The 14,786-nt window shown below is 36.7% G+C and overlaps 1 protein-coding gene across 1 annotated transcript in view; it reads left to right on the top strand.

The window, feature by feature from the left end:
- Positions 1-14,786, top strand: part of POLN (DNA polymerase nu) — a 97,824-nt gene that overhangs the window by 49,758 nt on the left and 33,280 nt on the right. The window contains exon 21 of the mRNA XM_064710199.1: positions 14,165-14,247. Coding sequence (XP_064566269.1) covers positions 14,165-14,247 — 83 coding nt within the window. The remainder of the gene's footprint in view (positions 1-14,164; positions 14,248-14,786) is intronic.

The raw sequence follows: 14,786 nt of genomic DNA, 5'->3' as shown, positions 1-14,786 counted from the left end.
TCCCTGCTCTGGGCTCAGCTGTTTGCTGGAGACACTGCTTGCTGTAGAGTGTTTTTGAAGTATTGTGTATTCCCTTTGGCAGAACTGTCTTGAAGTGGCTATTCAGCTAAAACTGTCAGAAGCTGCAGTTAACTTCCACAGAACCACAGAATGGTCTGTGTTGGATGAGGCCTTTAAAGATTGTCTAGTTCATCCCCTTGCTATGGGCAGGGACATCTTCCACTAGACCAGCTTGCTCATCTCTGCCTTGTACAGCCAATGTATTTTCTGGTCATCTAACATAGTTACCCCAGCTAAAACTAAGGTGATAGAGATTTTGATGCTCACTTGTATATGCTTAGTGCTCTTCTTCCTGTTTTGCTGGGATGATGAAGTATTACCAAAATGATCTTACAGTGAGTTCTCTGTTATGTCCTACAAAGAAAAAGCCTGAAAGACAGGTCAACACCTGCTATTACAGCAACACCAAGAGTGCATTACGTTAATGACACACTGAACACATGGCAAAGTTTCAAGGCTTGCCTAAACTTTTAAAAATTCATTATATAATGGATTCTAGCTACCTGCAAGTTCACCTTGTGTTATGTTGCCTTGATGGCCTGTGACAGTCATAATCCTTTTAAATCCAAATCATCATCCCAGTGCTGAAGGTGACGAGAGCTGTCTTGGCAGCTGTCTGACCAGCCAAGGGCCCCAACTGCCATTAGACATCCTGATGACAACAAACCTCAGTGTGAACTTTCTCTCACCTCTTTAGCTTTTACAGAATAAATGAAAAATAAGTAATTCTGTGTAATTTAAAATGCTCTTGATGTGCATATCTTAAAATCACTTTGAAAAATAGATACTGAAAAATAAGTTTGGTCTTTTAGGTAATCTGCAGTTTGCAAAATTTAGTAATTTGGGGTGTAATGATTACCTGTCTCTTTCAAACTGTTCTTTTGTCACCCTTCTCAGTAGGTTGTTGTTCCTCCATCAAAGTAAATACTCATATTGGCAATATTGAGTCAAAAACCAGGAAAGGTATCTTGATTTGGCTAAGCACTTAAACACATCATAGCATGATGTGTTTCATATAGGGGTTTCATCCTGTCTGACTTCTGTCTACTTTACTGCTTGAGTGATTTTTTAAATCAGGATAGTACTGCTTCAGAGTTCCTATGATTGGAACATTCATCCATACTTTAAATATTTGGGTAAGACCTTTCCTTTGTTTCTTTAGAATCTACCTCAGACAAATGGAGATCCCCAGCAGTGACAAGTTCAGCTGCATCCAGCAGAGCACAGTGCTGCCCTCTATTAGGGGTCCTGAGTGCAGCCTGGCCATACAAATGCAACTCTGTTATTGATGGCTCTGAACAAGCTTAGTCAATTGAAGCTTGAAGATGTTGTCACTGTGATCCATTATTTGCTACAGATATCCCTAGTATCTGCAAAGTGTATTTATGTTCTGTGTTTTATGTTCTCACGCCTGAAATAGAACACTGATATGTCTGTCATAAATGGCCTAGCAGATTTATGAGACCATTTTGCCCTTTCTAAATTATAACTATGAACTAAGATGGTGAAACATGTAGTCTCTATATCCTCGTAAACCAAGAGGTTCAGAGGAATAGACCCTGTAAGCAAATGGATAGAAGTGAAAGTCCAATACTCGTATATCCAGAAATTTAGGAAAGGGAATACCCAGGTGGTTTATAGTCTCTAGGGATAATACTAGCATATGAAACAAAGAACATCCTCTTGACTACATTACTTCTCTGAGATTTAATAATAATATTTCTAGATGGTTTGTATTGATTTACTGTTATCTTCTCATACCTTTTCTTTGGATGATATTTGCTATTTGAGAATGGGAGAAATTAACAAAGATATTTTGTAAGTTGCTTGCAGTATGATCTACTTGCAAGCATGAATTTATTACTGCTATAAATGGTGAGTGTTTAATTGTGTGAGAGTAGAAAGATAACTGTCCCTGTGCACAAATTTTCCTGTGCAGTGATAAATTACCTGGATATTTTATGTCATATATTCTCTGCTATAGATTGTCTGTAGATCCAGTGTAATGCTACTCAAGTTGGTCTATGCCTCAGAAAAATGCCTTCAATAGACAACATTGTTAAAGAGTTGTACTCTAATTCTTTTTCAGTATGGAAATCAGAGAACACACAAAAAGTTTGTCTGTATGCAGTGAGTTTTCCTTAAATTCTAAAAGTAAAAGAATAGGAGAGTAGAGAGATTTAAATAATTTCTATATTGTAATACTTACATGTAACTATATAGTAGAGGAGTAGGTCTAATACTGTTCAGTGTACAGATGTGTTGTGTATTAAAAGGTATAATAATCTGATAACTGCTGCCATTCCAGTATGAAAATGGGCATCCACTTTAAAGTATCAGTGTCTAGCTCTGAACTGTAATTTAACCTATACACATTAACTACTGATAGTGAATTAAAGTAACAAGGTAGTTAGTGCATTCTCTTTAAGGGTGATATTTGCTCTGATGATACCAATGAAAGGATGGTTTGTGGCAGTTGTGTGCAATGCTTGCACTCATGGCAGTGTTTGAAAGAAGGCTGGAGAATTTGATAGTGGTCTAGTTGCTCCTGTTTCACATTGAGATCTGAGTTTTGTAAGATCCAAACCACAAAATACTCCCTACTCTCTCATCTGTCATCTGCTCCCTCATATTCATGCTATTAGTGCTTTCTTTTGTGTGGTGATGAAGAGCAGCATGAATACCTGAGCTTCTTCCAGGTATTGAATTTACCTTGGATATGATAATTGTTCACCTGAGTCTGTGTGGCTTTCAGAGAGTTTAAAAAATTGGCTCCAGAGAAGAGGATATATCTCATTATGTCTTTGTAGCCATAGCAGTTTATATCTAAAATAAAGAAGTGTGTAATTTTCCTGGAATTCCAAGGAATTTATAAATTCTTTAGCACCAATTATTTTGGAAAAAAAAATTATTTCCATTTTTGTAGTCTAGGCTTGGTTGGCTGATGCTTTTAAGACATGGAAAGGTCTTTAGCTTATACTATCCATACCACAATCCGAGGAACTTGAACACTTCATTTCAAATAACTTTGGGAACTGTTTATAAAATGTTCTGAACATGAAAGTCCCTGTCTCCTCAGCTGGTATTTCTGTGGTATCATGGTGATATCTCTTCTGAACTGTTTTGTTAGAGACTGACATGCTGGTTTTGGAAATTACTTAAGAAAAAGCCTAGAGAGAAGCAAAGCACAAAATTACTTGAAATTAGCATGTTGAAAGGGGAAAAGGCTTTTTGTTAAGTTTTTGGGTGATTTTTTTTAATAAGTTCAGCCATACTTGCATAAAAAGACAAGAGCACAGGAAGATTTGGTTTGTTCTTCACAGAATGTCTTCCTACAGGAAGTGTGGAAATTTATTTCTTTGCCACTTGCAAAGCAGGGGGTTCGCAGAGCTGATTATATCCAGTGGTGGCCAGGTGAGCCAAACTGTTGCATGCTGGCAGTTGGTCTGGTAGAAACTGTGACAAAATAGGAACTCTTGTTTTTCCAGCCTCTTGGCAATTCAGGATACTTCCTGACAATAGCTCTATCTGCTGATACCCTGCTGAGTTCTGAAGAACACAGGAAATAAGCAGAGATATTTTGGATATTCCTGAAATTAATCAAAATAAGTCCCCATGGGCTGAATCATACAAAAAGATAACTGGGTCTGTTTGAAAAAGATAAGGTCAAGTATGCACAAATGCTTGGTGGTAGGCTGACTAAATATATACACACCTGCCCATATCCATTTCATATGACTTTGTTTCAAATACCTTCTTTGTATTGAATAGATTAAAGATTAATCCTCCACAAAATAGTATTTTTTCAGGTTAATTCATATAACTGTATGGTATAGCAGATATGGAATTCAGTTGGGCTGCCTTCTCAAATAGCAAGAGGAAAGACCAGTTAATCAGGGATAAGTTAAATAGATTTCTGGGAAGTGAATGCCACATCTGCAGCTGAAGGGTTTTTAAACAGATTTGAATATTTGTCCTTCTATATTAATTTTATGAAAATATTATCAACAAGCTTGAACAGAGTCATTATTAATCAAGAGATGTCACCTGTGTGTTTGTTAGGTGATTAAGGAATAATTAAATAATCATGCTTATCCAGGTGGATTTTTACTGAGGAAACAGGAAGAGCTTTAGCTCTCCTATCCCCACTAGCAGACATAGAGTTACAAGATTCAGCCACAGGGTTACACAGCTCCCTTTACCCCAAGCAGAGCTCTTTAAGTTTTGTCCTTTGTCTAAATAATGAGCTATGCCAGTTAAGGGTTCTTAGAGGCCCATATTTGTCTAAAGATTTTTTAGATAATCCAGGCTATTTCATACACTTGCTATTTCATACACTTCTAATCTTCTAGGACATGGGGTCTCTGGGGTTCATGCATTTTTCCCCTTTTTTATGAACCTAATGTCAAGTCTGAAATGAATTTGAATTAATTCATTCCATTTCATCCATTGCAAAATGGCAAAATCTTTGGTTTTGGAGTTGCAATGAAGAAGAGACATTCCATGCCACTGAGCACATATAAAATGGTGAAATATTTGCAGTATTAAAACAAGTTACAATCATGTCTACTCTTTACTGGGGAGTATTTAAGGTTACTCCTAGAATCCTTTGAAGAGAGTGGAGAAAAGTTTTCCTGTGTGTTACATGGCAGCCCCCTTAAATGAGTGTAAGTGAGCATCTCTGCTGAAGTCTCCCTTTAGAAGTGTGTGACTGTTGTGATCCTTCAGCTCTGAAGTTTGGTTCTGTAACTCAGCCTGTATTGATTCACTGTAAATCAGGAGGTCCTAAGCTCAGTGCTGCCTGCTAGGACACTCACTAAGGTTTAATATAACATTTCTTTCATTAACATTTACTTGGCAGGCTTTCTAATCCTGTTACAATTTTTAGTTAGTTTCAAGGCTTCTACTTACTTTCCTTTGGTGAAACAGATTCTGAAGAAGCATTTTTTGCTATATATGTATAATTTCTATTCTGATCAATAACTAAAATATCTCTCATCTTGTACCTTTATTTAGAGTGATACTGATAAAAAAGTGTGGAATCAGTAATTTGTTTCTTATATGCTGTTAAGAGAGACACAATTTCAGTTTGAATGGGAAGGCATGCTCTTTTAAATCAAGTCACAAATTCAGGGACAGGTACTATGTACAGGTATTGTCATTATGAATCTGCTTTTCAATAACTTGTTTGGTAAAAAAGTTGTGAGTGAGCTGTACCACTTGCAGCTCCTGCAGCTGCTGTATGTGGTAAAAGGGGAAGATGTTCAGTTTGCCTTCTCAGAATCAGAGTTTTAAAATGTTTAAGTTCCAAGTTCAACACCTCATAGGTGTTGGTGTGGAATATTTTAACAGTGTTACTTTTGCAGCAAACAGATTTCTATGTGTTTTGAAAGCTCATTTGCAATAGTTGATATTAATGAAATTTAACACTTGTCTTACTTTGCACTCTGACAGTCTGTATGACAACCTGTGGAAATTTCACCTGGTACTTTACACTGCCTTGTAAAAGTGCAGCTGTGGCTTTAGTTTAGACTGGCAGATGAAGCAGAGGGAATAAAATCTTCAGGAAGCATAATGGCTTTTGGTTTTAGAAGGTTTAAATAAATGAGGCAGTTAACTAGAAGTTTAAGCAGACAGCTTAATTTTAGGTCACATTGGGAGCTTATTATTATTGCACATTAAATGCTTTCTGGGCCTTCTAGAGTAAATGAAAAATAAAGTTTTACAATTGCCACCACCACAACTAAAACAGAAACTAGAGAGAAAGCAAGCTCTGAGGAGGCTGGATAGTCCTCAGTTGTTTTGTGGTGTCTGATAACTTTTAGCTTTGCTAATTTCATAGAAAGGTTTTGTTATGTATGAAACTCTTATCACCAAACAGTCATGTCCTTCTAGAGTGACTTTGATAAAACGCTCTGTTTTATGAGCACACTCCAGAGCTCAGTAAAATATTTCTGTTTATTTCATTTAACTCAACTTCAACTCTAGTGCCAAGCTAAATTTTGATGAAATCAAGACTGTCACAGCAATTCATTCTTCACTTTTACTTTTGCCTTTAGTTCAGTGTTGACCCAAGGCATAGCAGAAATTTAAGCTGAAAGAGATGTTTATAGAGAAGATTGAAAAAGATGGGATAGGAAGTTTGTTATCCCTCTCTGCAGGATTTGTTCAAGACCCTTATATATAGCATGACTGATTTCTTCCTTTTTTGATTGCCCGGCTGAGATATTTCAAAGTCTGTCTCTTTATTTTTTTTCTGTCTTGTGAGGATGCAGTTTGATGTAATGTGACATCTCCTCCTTCCCCTGCCTATTTTTCCTGAGCAAACTATACATTGTTGGAACAATATGATAGCTCTATGTTTTATTCTGTGTAATGTCTGAGATAGCATTACATCATCTTTTGATTATATATTAAGAACTCTGTTCTTTCTGTTTCACTTTTCTGGTATTTATCTAAAGGCTGCTCTGAAGGTCCCTCTCTTGATGAGACTTTTGACAGGTCCAAGATGAGTAATTATTTGATGCTCTGCTGCAGCTGCCTGTGTCATCTCCCAAAATGGCTGCTGCTCTGTCTTAACTATTTGAAGCTTCTTGAAAAGTGATTTGTGATAAGTAAAGAAAGAACTCCAAGGCCATTAATTTGCATTTGATCCCTGTTGTTTTATACAAATGGCCTCTGGGAAATTTTATGCCATCCCAGTTTGCATGGACCTCTTAATCCATTAACATTTATTTGTTCTTTCAGTGATGGTGCCCATCACTCTTGATGCTCACACCAGCACCTGATGTGGGGAGTTAGTTACCCTGACTTCCTTCTCTTCTGTGCTCATAGACCCAGAGAGACCCTAAAGTAAGACTGCCCTCATGGCTCAGAAATAAAAAAAGACTATGGGTATGTGAGGTGAAAGCCCTTTTTCTTTTTTTCCAATGGGGTGAAGGAGAGGCAAGGTGAAGGTTGCAGGGTAAGGTGTGTTCTTTCAAGTACTTATGTCAGTGTCAGGGACTTCCTGCTCCAGCTGACATATGTCCAGAATTTTGCATTTTTACAGAAAAATCTTTTAAGTGGCCTTTTTCTAATGAAGAGCACTGAAAATAAGTGCTATCTAATTTATCTCTTCAGTATCTGATACCTGAAACAGCGACATGCCAGTAAATATCTTCATAAAGATAATGGATCACTTCAGTCCCAAATTAATCTCTCAGCAAGTCGTTACTGATGATAGCTATAATTTATGATATAACCTTGTTGCAATTGCTTTGTCTGGTTCCTTGCTACTTTAAAATGTAACAACAGAAAACTTCTGACCCTCATGGCAAGCTGCAAAGTCTTGTCTTTATCTTCTTTAAAATACATGAAGGTTAGATACCATGCTCTTTAAAAGGAGGCTGAGGACTAATGAAATAAATCTTCATGCAGTGGATTATAGAGGCTACTCACACAAAATAAATTATTTTATGATTAGCTACTGGAAGAAGTTTTAAAATACTAAAGTGCTTCTGGATTCTTGCAAAACTGTTTTATTTGGGTTATAAAGATTTTCCTGGTGCTAAATACATATAAAATAAATTAAACCACAGTTTTGTAGGGTGGCATACCCAAAGGGAAAAGAGACAAAATGACAAAAATGTTTTAGAGTTGGCTGTAGTCTGGGAAGGATGACATCAAGATGACAGCTGTAGTCTTTATTTCAAAGAAGCTGAACACAAATAAAAACTTTTAAAAAAACTTCTTAGCTAAGTAAAACACAATGTTTAACTCCTGAATAGTGTGTTGTGACTCTCTCCCCTCTGAGCCATGGCTACATGACCCAGTATTTACATGGAAGATCCATGCCAGAGGTCCTCCAGCATGTGCAGTGGTTACTGCAAGACAGCTCCGCCTCTGCTGATGCCAGGGTGAGGATAAATACACATGGATATAGATGTAATACTATTGCCTTCAGGTAAGGAGGAAGAGATGTGAGGGATCTGCTGTCCTATGCTGTGAGGAGTTTCTTGATGTTATTCTGTGACCTTTTATCTCACTTATGCAAACCAGGTAATGATAAAATTGCAAATCCAGGCATTTGACATAACCTTTGGATCGGACATGAGAAGTGTTTAGAAGTGACATAGATAAAAAAATACAACAAAAAACTAATATATACTTAGGTTACAACAGAAAGGTTTATCTTTCTGTTACTCTTGACCTGCTGTTTCCCTTCTGGCAAGATATTAGTCTGTATTTTAGTCTTTGTAGATGCTTTTTTTTCATAGAATCCTAGAATCCTACAAAGTTTGTGTTGGGAGGGACCTGGAAGGCTATATAGTTCCAGCCCCCTACCATGGACAGGGGACACCTTCACTAGGCCAGGATGCTCAGAGCCCATCCAGCCTGGCTGTGAACACCTGCAGAAATAGGGAGTCCACAGCTTCTCTGTGGAGAGGTTTCTTTCCTATTTCTAGAAAAGTATCTTAGCTCTATTTCCATTCTTCTGGGCAGTCTAAAAAAATTTCATTTTTCATCCTGCTGTCTCCATGCTCTTGTGTGAAAGATAATCTCATTACTTTTTTTTGAATGTAGTTGTGTAAATGCCTCATAATTATAGAAAGCATAGAAACCATACATTTTACATTTCTGTATGAAAAAAAGATGGGCTAATTTTACATATCTTATGTCTAGCTCTTGATTGATACAACACAAAAGTAGTGATATCTTTTGATATGACAATGTCTTCAGGGAAACTGTTTCCCAGCCTCTTCCTTTTCTGTATTTTGTAGCAGAGATTAGCCAGGCAAAAGTAATTCCAAGTTAACTTCTGCATATTGCCTTGCAAATATCTGAGACAAAGTATGCCTGAGCCTTGTCAGCATTTTCCATGAGTCATGGAATAGCAGCTTTCAAAAAAATTGTTTATTCTTCCTCATTGCATTAGCAGTGAGTGGGTGAACTGGATTACAGGTAGCCCTTTTTTTTCTGTATGTCTTGAATACTCATATGCTTTGTTACATATATATATCTGTTATATGTACATATAAATATATATATATGAAGCAGTATATATATTCTTACTGCCTCAGATATAAGGTCTGCTAAACTGAAAAAGTGAACTTTCAGAATTTACATGATCCACCCAATGGTGATGCTGCTGTAAAACTGGGCTTTTCTAATTTTACTGATTACGTAAAATGTCCATACCTGTTTCATATCCCAACACAAAGTTCCAGGCACAAACTTACCGAATATAACACTCTCATCTGCTATTAAACAGCAACAGGTGATGGAAAATGAGATTTATATAGTTCACTGATGAAAATATAAAAAGCTGTAAGAGCCATCAGATGAACAAATGTGTACTCACTCATACATTGACTCATTCATTGGACATTAATGACCACATATAAAATGAATTTAATGCCACTCCATCTCATTTCCCACACCAACAATTCACAGCTTGGACTTGGATGAATTGGCAGATGCAAGAGAGCAGCCAAGGGTTTGTGGCTATTATGAGTGAGCATAGCTTGGCTGGAGTGTAATGCAGATCAAGGCAGCACATGCCTGCCAGATATTGTGTTTGAGGAGTTTGTTCTGCCTTTTCCTGCCCATAAACAGTTACCTTCCGTCCCCACACAGCGTTTCCCAGAAATTCTGGAATGTCTTATCGCATTCTTTTAAGACTGATTTCCTCCCATTTCTACCTGTTCTCAAGGTTTTATTTTGCCGTTGCTCATACGTTATGCCCTGTGGCCTCTTTAATCTTAATGGGTTTTTTAATGTGTTTATGTTTTGTGAGTTCATTTCTGTATACTAAAATTCATGTTAGTTTTTTAATATTCTGTACAGGTAAAAAATTAATCCATTAAGATGTCTACTCTGTATTAAATGTGCTATTTCAGTTTACAGTTAAACTTTGTTAAAATTACAGATATGATTGCTGTATTTTTTTGGGGTATAAAGAAACTTGGTGTTCATATGTATTAGTGACTTAAGACTGAATTCGGTAGAAACTCTTTGAGATGTCCATTAGACCCCATTAATAAATGAAAATGTATAGTGAATTTTGGAGAAATTATGTTAATATTCAAAGTATTTTCTCTGAAAAAGTAATAAGTGATATATACCTCCTTTTGTTTTGTATCTTCACTTTGTTTCTTAATCATAATTTCATGTTATCCTTCTTTATTGTTTGCTAGAAATTTTTTTTCTCCATGTTTTTTACTCTCAGAATTAGGCAGCTATTCCCTTTTAGACAAACAGTACAATTCTTACTAGAGCCACCTTTTTAAAGACTTTGTGTATCTCTACTCTCACTGTGTTTGTTAGATATACTACAATTTTTGTCTGCAAGTTGTTTGCTGCTCTTACAAACCTTCCCAGATTGTTTAGCTCTGCTAACTCTTTCCTAGGATGCTGAGATTTGCCAACCTGAACATGTCTTCCAGCACTGAGAGCTGTTCTTTTTTCTGCCTAAGAGATCTCTATCAAATAAAGTACTATAAGGCAAAGTACTTAGAAATCAGTGCTAAACAAAGTAAAGGACAAGCAAATCAGAGATATGGAAATAGCTGAGACAAGTATGCAGGCAAGGACAGGAATGCAGAAGGTGAAATACTGCACATTTGGAGATTTGAAGATGGTGAAAATACTGATTATGAACTTGAACTTTTCCCAGCATACTTGAGAGAGAGTAATGAGAAGGATGTGGAAAAATGGAAAAACGTTTCATACTAGAACTAGTAACTGCATATTTATTTCCTGCAGGCCTTCAGGAATTTTGCTGTTTCCACAACAAAATCTGCAGCAAATTCTTTTTCCTCCTAAGCTTTTTCTGTATCAATTTCTATAACATTGCATTAACAGTCTTCTTCTCATTCCAGCTGTACAGACAGTGCTGGCTGGGCTGGAGTCACAGCGTCAGTGTCCCTGCCCAGCAGCTAAGACTACTTTATGCCTATTCACCTTCCTTTTTCAGATTCAAATCTATTTTAAAAAATGCATTTCCACTAAAGATCTATGTTACATATACCACACTTCAGCACTGAATATTTTCATGCCCTGGATGGCTTGCTAAAAACTTCTTATGCAAGTATGCAGATCACAATGTCTTTTTATCAATATTTTGGGTGTTCCATGATGAGTCCAAAGGCAAAAAAAAGATTTTATCATTAAATAGGTTCTCACAGTACCCATTAAAACAAATCAATTATCACAAACCTAAATTAGTTTGTAAAGGAAACAGGATAAAGCAGAAAGCCCACTGGGGATTTCTAACATGGCTGCTGCAGTTCTGAGAAGCTGCACACCTCCCCTTTAATTTTATTGTTCAAAGGAATAAACAGCATTCACCTCAAACTGCAGGAATGCCTCTCTGAATTACAGAAGGAATCAAACACTCTAGGAGAAGCCAATAATTGTCAATACAAAGAGAAAAAAAGCATTTATTAGGAAAAAAAGAATAGTTATGATTAATGACTTCTGTTTGCTCAAGCAGTTTTGATTTATATGGTAATTTCATACCTTATAATTATGTATTCTTTCAGGTGGTACATAAATTTGCAAATACTCAGAGTAGTACATGTAATGCCTCTCTGTCCAATGCTCACATTTCCCACTGGCATGCTTGGAGGTGTTGACTGACCATTTTGCTTGTAACATTATATTGAAGGAAATATTTAAGATAAGGCTCTGAAATTTTTATTTTTTCCATGTGTTTCATGACTAATCACAGACCAGGAATTGCTAAGTGACTGTTGGATTGCCATGATTACATGATACATGTACATCTGCACCAATAACTGTGTTAGGCAAGGTTTCACTGTGATTGCTGACACTGCCAATCATCATCACAGCAATGAGACAATTTCTGGTTTTTCCAGTCAGCCTTCCAAGCTGAAGCTTGGATAATGCAAAATCATAATCAAAGTTCTAGCAGCAGTTCTAATTGTGCACAAATCCAGTTCTGGTGTCTTTCACTGCTAAAACTTCTCTAGAGCCACCAGTTCCTCCCAGCAAGTCTCACCTTGTGTCTCCCTCAGCATCATGGTCTGATGAATATCTTTATTCCCCTACAAGTCTCCACAGTTCTTACCCACTGTGTCCTTTCTGTTGTAGCTCTTCTTTTCCAGATAAGTGTGCAGCTGATGTACCCACTGCCTCTCAGTTTTCTCTAGCCTCTGACTTCAGCCAATCTCCAAGTAAATTCTGCTCCTGTTCTCCCATTTCTTGCCTGGTCCAATCCAACCTAGTTCAAATTATGCAGTTTTAGGAAAGCAGTATTACATTTTTAGGCTTTCCCCAGTTTCAGCATTCCCCAGTCTTAGTATTGCATGTCAGGTGATATTTGCTCTTACCAGATTCTATTTTCCCTTGGGATCAATGCTTTCTCAAGTGTCTGTGTAGTTCTCTGCCAGGTTCTTCAGGAAATTCCTGGAGTCTTTCTGCTGGAGATTGTTTCAGGAAATCCTTAATGATGTCTAGTTTCCTAATTCTGCACTTATTAGCTCTTATTGCCACTTTGTCCTTGTATTCAGGTACAACTGGGAATCTCAACCTATTGTATTCAAAAAGATCCATGAACTTTTGACCTGCCACAGCTAAGAAAGTAAATTGTAAGAGTCTCAAACTAGCAGAATGATTAAGTGGGAACAGTCTTCATTACAGGTGGAAACACTATTAAATTACTCTTGTTTCTCAACTAAACTGAGCAGTGAAAAGTTTTGTTTCATCTTTAAGCAATTAGTAGTAGTCAACAGAACAATGTGAGCTTCTGCAAAACCAAAGACTTTTTGTCCAATGAAGGCTGGAAATTGTATTTAGTTTTATTTTTTCTCTTCAAAAATCTGTACTGCTGTGAAGACTTGCTTAAATCTGATTTCATCCAGTGTCTGCCTGTTTGTCATTCAGAATGCCTCATTATACCAGCCCTGAGCATAGGCTTGGCTAAAATCAGTGTATGAGGTATGCAAGCAAAAATTTGTGGCTCTGCTGATTTTCTAGAAATTTGAATATCTTAATAGTGGTGAAAGACTTTCCTTGAAGAAGATTCAGAGAAATGCACCATTTTCTCAAAGTTCCTCTGCTAAAACCTTCACAGCAAAGCATCTTTCATGACAAAAAAGCTTTCATAGCAAACCATAGAAAACTTTGGTTTTAAAAATGTGACCAGACTCATGAAAAAAATGGACGGTCTCCTGAGGAGACTTTTTCTCAAATGGTGCAGATGTCATCAAGTATCTCTGATAGCAATTAATCTCCATGTTTCAAATACAATTTTTGTAAGTATTTGTTTTCAGAGAGTGAGCGTATGATTTCCCCCAACACCATTCCATTTAAACCAAATGGTTAATATTCTTCAGTGCTTTCAGTTGTTAATAATTTCAGTATTCTTTCTGAAGCATTTTGATAAGGAAAACTATAGATGGCGCATACTTGATGATTGCAGAGTCATAGCTTTTCATTTTTCACATTGCTAAGTCCATTAGCATTTTTGTAGGACTGTTTTATATCAGTTGGGAGAGAATGGGAGCTGGGAAGGAGGACACTTGGCTGGGAGTAATCTGGATGCACTCTTGAGTTCAGAATCAGCTGCTGTTTTATGGAGCCTTGCTATTGTGGAGCTCTGTAAAGCATATGGAGCAAGCAGTGCCTGTTCAATCAGTTATTTCTTGAGAAAAGGTTTGATATTTCTGTTAGTGAAGCCTTGAAAATAGTCTTATTTAAACAAGCTTTAGGTCAGACTTCTGCTTTGCGTGTCTAGACCCTCACATCTTGAAGAAATGCTGCTGCTGGAAATTAATTTTTCTCATGAGCCACTATTAAATCCTCCTCAATCTGAAAAGCTAGTAATATAGTAGTAGGATTTTTCCTAACCAAGAATTTAATTGAAATGGAAAGAAGAAGATTAAAATTAAAATAAATGGTTTAATTTACTATGGACTATCAGCATGAAAATTTGTAAAGAAGTTGTGCATTCCTGGCTGACAACAAAAGCCCTCAAGTACATCTATTCACATCTTACAATTTTGTAGTTATTGAATGATTATTGACTTTAAATAAGTTTTCAGTGGGGATAACAACTTAGTTTTAACTGAAAATGTGTGATTTTTGTTTGTTTGTTTAGGAAGGGGATTCCAATTGAGCAAGTGAAACATGCTGATAGAGAGCAAGCAAAACGAATAGTTTACTCTGTGGTTTATGGAGCAGGTAGGCATTTTTAGAAAAACCCAGCCACTGTAAATTTATACTTTATTCATCATTTATATAAGTAGACTGAATTTATAAAGGTGAGTAAAAGTTTATCAGAGTATTGCATTTATATTTTTATCCAGTATTATCAAATTATCTACTCAGTATAAAAATTATGAATTTAATGTAGTTACATTGCCATATACAAAGATTGCCTGACTTTGTATTTATTTACTGCTGATATAACTAAGGCATATATCTAATTTTGAGTGGACTTTTTAATTAACTAATTAACTAGAATTAACTAATTCTCTTAGTATATAGACAGAGATGAGAATAACTGCAATGAAATTTTAAAAACTCCATTATTGTTTGAAATCACATTTATAGAATCAGAGAATGGCAGAGATTGGAAGGGACCTCTGGAGGGCATCAGATCCAGCCCCCTGTTCAAGCAGGGCTGGTTGCCCAGGCCTATATCCAGATTTTCAGTGTCTTCAGGGCTGGAGAAAGGGCTCTTCAAGGCTCCACAGCCTCCCTGGGCAACCTGTGCCAGT

The sequence above is a fragment of the Zonotrichia leucophrys genome, chromosome 4 (assembly GCF_028769735.1).
Source record: "Zonotrichia leucophrys gambelii isolate GWCS_2022_RI chromosome 4, RI_Zleu_2.0, whole genome shotgun sequence".
In the NCBI taxonomy this organism is placed as follows: Eukaryota; Metazoa; Chordata; class Aves; order Passeriformes; family Passerellidae; genus Zonotrichia; species Zonotrichia leucophrys.
Note: the sequence above shows the minus strand (reverse complement) of the source record. Positions and strands in the feature narration are given on the sequence as shown.